This window comes from Chanos chanos, chromosome 16, assembly GCF_902362185.1.
Source record: "Chanos chanos chromosome 16, fChaCha1.1, whole genome shotgun sequence".
In the NCBI taxonomy this organism is placed as follows: domain Eukaryota; kingdom Metazoa; phylum Chordata; class Actinopteri; order Gonorynchiformes; family Chanidae; genus Chanos; species Chanos chanos.
The window spans coordinates 9,622,498-9,629,999 of NC_044510.1; the positions used below are offsets into that span (position 1 = coordinate 9,622,498).

Genomic DNA, 7,502 nt, shown 5'->3' on the forward strand with positions numbered 1-7,502 from the left:
CCCAAAAAAACCCTTCTCCATTAAAGAGTATCTTTTTTTCTTTCACAGTGATCCAGTCAGCTCAAGCTTCTTTTCTCAACCTCAGAGTTGCTCTGAAGTTTAATTTCCTCACCCAAAACACCAATGCTAGTTTAACTTATACGACAATAAGCCCAAATTCTCGTTTTATTCAAGGCTCCGGTCTGTTTTCCGACCCTTGTTCGTAACGATGACGTTGGTTTCATAAATGCAGCTGAAAGGCCGCAGGCATTGGAAACCAGACGTTGCAAGACTATTCTAGAATGGTGAATAGAGGACTCTTTATACTTCAAACTCTCCCAAACAGAACAGTTAATTACAGCTGTCCGCGTTCCGCCTTGTAGCTAGATATCCAAAAAAGTTTTACTTGGGTCACACACTTTGTGTGTGTCATAAGAGGTAGAGTCATGAGAGGTAAGAGGTAAGGCACAAACCTAGTAAATATGTGTGTGTGTGTGTGTGAGAGAGAGAGAGAGAGAGAGTAGAAGTGTTACTAAAATAGGGCTTGGTGATGCTTCAGGGGGTGTAGAGGATCAGTTCACATGATGATACTGTGAATGTCTCTGAGGGTGTGTGTGATAGAGAGCGTGACAAAGAGAGATCTTTTGTTCATCGTCTGTGTGTCCCAAAGGAGGGTGCTTCTCATGTGCCTATAGTATTAGAAGACAGAACTGATTCAAAGTGACATAGCTACCGACTTTAGAATCCTCCAGTATATCTGGTGTGGAGTTCTACACAAGGTTCTTTCCAAAACAGCACGAGGTTTTAAAAAAAACAAAACAAAAAAACGGCCATACAGAACCAACTGGAACAAACCAGAACTTCCTGAGGAACTGTACAGTCAATCTACAGAGGAAGCTTCTGGAGAACCGGTCCATTTTGAGGTTCCATCCTTTCTTGCTCTGTGTTTAAGCCTAAATATTTCAGAGAAATGTCCAACAGACATTGAGGTCTTCTTGCATCCAGCCTTGTTTGACTTTTCCAGACGAATATCTGATACGTCTGACCTTGGCAGCAACCATTGAGACACCACAGAGCAGTCAAAGTTCGGATTGCGACTTCTATCCCCTGATCGCTGGATCAGGAGTTGGGGGCTACATTGTGAGTCAGCGGAGGCGTAACAATTTGGACCGTATTTGGAGCAAGTGAAGTCCCTTTGGCTGGATATAGACATTTCTACCTCCCCTTACATCTGCTCCGGCTTTACATCTCTCTATTCATTTCCGCTTTTTGTAACTGTACTTTTTTTTTTTTTTTTTTTTTTTGACTGCTTTTGGAAATGGGGGCTGCCTTTAAGAAGTTTTGTGCCCAATTCTGCTGCTGCTGCTGCTGTGGGGATGATGATGAGGACGAGAAAAGACCTATACTCAGGTACCTATTGCACACACACACACACACTCATTCAAACCAATTGTGAAGATTGTCACTGCTATTTTCACAGTACATAATTTGACTTTTCAAAAGATTTAAAAGATTTTGATGTTGACAGCAAGCGTTGTGATTTTGTTTTTCTCAGGTAACAATATTATACGTACGTTTTTCTATCTCCTGATAAAGCTTTGTGGAGCCAAAAGATGCAGCGGCGGATGTTGCTCCTGATTTTGTCTGGTCGTCTTTCATTACGTCTTTAAATTCTTTACTCTTTTCCCCATTTTTACTCTCTTTCTTCTCCATTTTCAAAATGTCCTCCAGATTCCAGTTTTTCTTCCAGTTTTCATCTTACATAATGTGTGTGTGTGTGTGTGTGTGTGTGTGTGCGTGCGTGTATGTGCGTGCGTGCGTGTGTGTGTGTGCGTGCCTGTGTTTGTGACTCAGTGCCGATACACTGGAGTATTTTGATCGTGAGGCAAAAAAGAGGCGGGACCAAGAGACTAACCTGTGGAATGAACCTGGAGACCCTTCTCATTCTGAGAGAGATGATGATCGGGCACTTTATAACCTGCTGCAGACCAGAGCAAAAACACGCAGGGGGTCTCAGGTTAAAAAACACACACACACACACACACACACATGCACGCAGGTGCGCACACACACACACACACACACACACACAAATAGCACCAAGAAGAAACTCAACATCGTTGTACTTTGAATGGTGTTCTTGTCCATGGCCTTCAGTTAAGCAAGTCTAATGGTCATAGTTGATGATGAATAGTGTAGCTGTATATAGTACAACCTAACACTTGTGTTGTGTGATAAGACATGTGTTTGTGCAAGACATTTGTGTATATTTTCACAACATGCAGAACATTTACTTCAATTTGTTGATGAGTTTCCAGTGAATTTGTGATCTTCTGCACAGGGCTACAGGCGTCTGAGCGTAGACATCGAGGCCATGAGAGAAGTGCGGAGAGAGGTCAGGGATAAATGGAAGATGATCCTGGAGAACCTTGGTGAGAGATAGAGAACAAGCATTCCAATCTTTACCTTTCTGTGCTAGCGCTAATCCTCAGAAGTACAGTGTGAACTAAAGCAGGCCTTCTGAATTTCCGGACCTTTTTGTTGTACCTATCCAGTCCTTAAGAAAAAAAAAAATATCCTTTGGTGGAAGTCAGATAAAGAGAAGATTCTACTCCAGACAAATGAGCAGGGAACGCTGACATCAGAGTAACCCCGCCCCTGTCTCACTCTTGCGTCGGTCCAGGTTTCATGGCGGAGGCAGAGTCTCTGTTGACGGTGTCTGCAAGCGCGTCGTATGATCGCATGCGGAATGCCGCGGCCGCCCGTAAGCTCCTTCACACGCTTCATTCTGAGACGTCCATCTTCAACAGCAAAGATGCTCCACCTGAGAGATACCTCTTCATCCTGGTGAGTTTGTGCATAAGATAAAACGATTCACTTTTCAGACTGAACTTGCACCTCTAGTATGGCCTGTTTATTTGGCCAGTGCATTTGGTTACACCTGTGTAGTACCAGGTTGGATCTTTCTAGTTGCCTCCACAGTAGCCCGGATTTTTCAGTTATGCTGGTTGAGGCTGATGTGACAGTACCAAGCGATTCCTGCAGACTGGGTTGAACGTCATGGTGCAAGTAACTCCATCTCATCCCAAAGATGCTGGGTTGAAGTCGGGGAACCCCATAGGTCCCAGCAGGAGAATTGTGTAGCATTCAAAAAAATGGTACTCTTTGGGCAAGACAATATATTCCCACTCCTCTGTTGCCCATTGTTGGTGAATGTGTGTTAGCCGCAGTGGTTCATTCTTGTTTTTAGTTGACAGGAATGAAACCCAGTGTGTCATTTGGTGCTGTGGCCCAAAGGAACAAATGAGAGGCCATTCTGTAGACCACTGCGGTAGACCATTATTTGGCTGTTTGTGGTCTACTCGCAATCTTGCAAGATTCTCGCCTTTCTTCTTTGGTTTTTTACATCAACCAGCTGTTTTGTCCACGAGGCTGCCACAGACCGGATGTTTTTCGTTAGTTACACAATTCGTGCTAAAGAATTAGCTGTGGCACATGAAAAGCTAAGAGATACTGAAATTAACACACTTGGCACTGATGGTGATACAGTGCTCGGTCACTTAAGTCACTTGGTATCCCATGCTAATGTTCGGTTGAATAGTAATTGCATCCTTTGATGCCCGTCTACCTGCTTTATATAGCAAGTCACACTCATGTGACTTGATCGTGTGAACAATCAGTGTTTGTAAGAACAAAGGGTTTTTAACAACTGGTTTTAATGTACCTTGTAAGCTGGTTGCTCAATCTAGAACGCAAACTCCAAGTGGTGTCAGAGACGGCTCTGAAACAGAGACCACACAGGAAAACTACAAAGAGATCTCTCTCTCTCTCTCTCTCTCTCTCTCTCTCTCCCTCTCTCTCACTCTCTCTCTCCCTCTCTCTCTCTCTCTCTCTCTCTCTCCCTCTCTCTCCCTCTCTCTCTCTCTCTCTCTCTCAGGATCGGCTGCTATACCTAGACGCTGCAGAAGATTTTGTTGCCAAGGCTCGAAGGTTCTACCCACCTAAAGATGACGATGACGACGATGAAGACAATCCAGCGATCAACTTGCCTTTACTGCTCTCCCGCGTAAACCGCGACTTATCTGGAGCGGAGGAGGATGAGGATGAGGATGGAGAGACCAGCGGACGAGAGGAGTGATGATATCACAGAAGGAGAAATCATGATGATGGTATCGAGTGAATTGAAATGAGACAAAAAAAAAAAAAAAAGGTGATTGAAAGAAGTTGTCATGTATCAAACGAAAGGAAGAGAGAAAAGCATTAGTAATGTAAACAAAAATTAAATAAATAAGCTTTTGGAGTGGGGCTGTGTAATTGGTAGAGAGGAATGGAAGTTTATTGAACAATCCAACCAAAAGTTTCACGTGACAACTGGCTGTTTTCTAATTACTACTTCAGAGAGCCTACAGTCTACTCAGCTTACCACAGTTTTACCAAGGAAGCTACTCCTTCTAGTGAATAGAAGTGAACAAGTGACTTTGCTCCCAAAATGTCATTTCAAACTGGTAGACAGAAATATTTGCTGTTTTATCAGATTGTAATTTCATCGATAAAACTGTCCATTTTTCTGTCTTTATACTCAAACACCAGGTACTCTTAAGTATGCACTGGCTCACTTTACAACTGCTACACAAATATTTTCTTGGAAATACATTTGTTCTCTCCTTGTTAACTAACTTTATGTGTGACAAATATCGAGTGTTTATTTGGCTCATACACTAGGTTTAAACTTGAATTGATACAGATGTTACTACCTGTCTCATAAATGACTATATGTCTGACTCAGACAGACTTACTATATTTGATCAAACAAAACTGTTTACATTTACTTGACTTTGAATCTGAGCTGGAATTTAGGATCAGCAATGAAAGCTTGACCAACCTTGTACCAATAACTATGGGGCAAGTTTAAGTTTCAAGTTTCAAGTTTATTTAGAGCCCAATATCACTGTTTACAGTCTCAAAGAGCTTTACAGGTCAAAATCAAAACAGGACGGCACCCCCTGACTAAATCCTCATGGCGGGCAAGAAAAAACTCCCCAAAAACCCAAAAGGGAAACTTGAAACTTGAAACTATGGGGCAGAACATATTACTATCTGTACCCCAACACTCGCAATAAGAAAAGCTCTGTTTCTTATGATGACAACAGAATTTTTCACCCTTTAATTCATTCTCATATGGTATCTAAAAATATAATTTCAAATTTTGTGCATGTTTTATCATGACTGACCAAAGTTAAATGCAGAAATGAAAGCCTCATGTTAATATGACTCTGTTTGGTTGCCCCCCCATCCCCATTATTCTGGTGTTTGTTAAATCTCTTCAGGGTTGAGTTGTTCTCCTTCACAAGACACCAACAACTCTCCCAATCTCATGATCCTTACGCATCACTATTTACACCCTCCAGTTGTGCTGAAGAACTCCTTCTACACATCACAAGATGTGTGCCACCAAGGATTGGTCTTAAGAACTTTTCAAACAAAAGGATTCAGTTTTAGTTCTAGTGCAGTCTTTCTATTAGCTGGATGGCACAAAGTGTTTTGGAAGCTGAGCATAGTAAGATAGTTGGATACATTTTTACCTGGGATGGGCATAGGATACTAGGACTAAATTACACCCATCCATTGCAGATCAATGGAGCTCAGACATGGAGAGATGAAGTCATGTCCATTCAGAATGTGTTATTTTGGGAGAAAGACGCAAGTGTGTGTGTGTGTTTGAAGGATCAGATGATGTGTTGAAGTGTCAGTGGAAAATGAATCACTACGAGATGGTATGACGAAGAAAAATGTGAGATGAAATAAACATATTCTGTTTAAAAATATTTTATCTATCTATCTATCTACACACACACACACACACACTCAGTATAGTACAAGATAAAGTCAATTGTGTTCTCTCTCTCTCTGTATATATATATATATATATATAGAGAGAGAGAGAGAGAGAGAGAGTGTGTGCACATAGAACAGAGAACATAATTTACTGTATTTTACTTCCAATTATCATTTAGCTAATAACTTGATTTAACAACAGAATTTCACTGGGTTACTGAATTTTAAAGCCAGGTCCAGGTGATATTAGCCACTAAACAGTGCCACTACAAAATAGGCAGAGCAAAATAGTACTAGATTACAAGCTAGCAAGAAGAGATGAAAAGGCTAAAAAAGATGAAGGTCCTCATTAGACATATTCTGTTCCAGTTTTAAGACAGGACCTATGAGCTGTGGAGGGGGTTGTGTTTTTACAGTGAAAGGCTAATTAGCACCTCCAAATGACTGAAAAAAAAACAACATATCCGTCCCTCACCACAAGCACACTCTCCCGCACTTTCTTTTTCTCTCTGCTGTGAGATATTTGCTTTACTATGCTGTAACCTGTTACATTATAAGTACTTTAAAGACAATAATGTTTGGATATTATGTTTATAATATCAGTAATATGTTCAGACAGCAACGGCAGCTGTATTCAGACTGTTCTTTGAAATGGTAAAGACAAGCAAAATTCTGCAGACTTGGCTACGAGTTCTTGTTTTTTTTTTTTTTTTTTTTTAAATAAGCCCTGGCCACAAAATATCTCACTCGCAGTTTGCTGTTTCAACTCTCGTTGATATGAACTCTCCTTGATATTCCTTTGTTACTTCGACTCTCATGCATAAGGCTTTTTGCCATGAAACTCACAATTCAAATATAATATAAGTCCGTATGGTATTTCAGTGGTGTGTGTTTGTGTTTTGAAAAAAAAAAAAAATGACTGTAAATTTTGAAAGGAAGAAATGGATATGTGTCACATTTTTTTTTTTATTGTCATCTCCCAACACAGTTAAACAAATCTACATTTGATCTTTTACAAACAAATGACAGAGAGGACATGGTTTATTTACCCTTAATGAATTAACTGATTAATTTAATCAACAATCATCACACCAAAAGCATTACCACTATGTTTTGTACCAGCTCCATAGTTGAACACATATTTATAACACGTCTGACAGACTGTCTATATAATTTGACAATTTTATCTTTTTTTGAAGTTTTTTTTTTTAAAAGAGGTATTCTTCAAAAACAAGATATTCAACAGTAAATCGGGAAATTGTTTCTTGATTCAGAAATCACATCATACATAGAGTGAGGGGGAATACTTTCTCTTACGACACCATAACACAGTATAACACACAGACATACACTATCTCAACAACAAGAACAAATTTATGTGTTATTTTATTACATCTCATAAATATGACTGGGCTTTTGTTTATTCATTTAAAACCATTCTTCATATATCATTTTTCAGTTTTCATTAAAAAAATTATGCTGGTTTCTCAGAATATTAACATATACAGACTATATTTTGAAAATTTTAACAAAAATATCGAATGCATGTATTATTAAAGTATATTTCAATATAACTGGTTTTTGTATCATTACATACACCGGAAAATGAAATTCAAGGAATGTTCTTTTTTTTCATGAAATACTGGTAAGAGGAGAAAGACATAAATATTAAATATTTTGTTGGATCA

The 7,502-nt window shown here is 39.6% G+C and overlaps 1 protein-coding gene across 1 annotated transcript; it reads left to right on the forward strand.

Moving 5' to 3' along the window:
* Positions 1-1,297: 1,297 nt before the first annotated feature.
* Positions 1,298-4,117, forward strand: LOC115829809 (melanoregulin). The gene is made up of 5 exons (XM_030793973.1): positions 1,298-1,389; positions 1,834-1,996; positions 2,321-2,411; positions 2,663-2,826; positions 3,917-4,117. The coding sequence occupies exons 1-5, from the start codon at positions 1,298-1,300 to the stop codon at positions 4,115-4,117; spliced, it is 711 nt and encodes a 236-aa protein (XP_030649833.1).
* Positions 4,118-7,502: the final 3,385 nt, after the last annotated feature.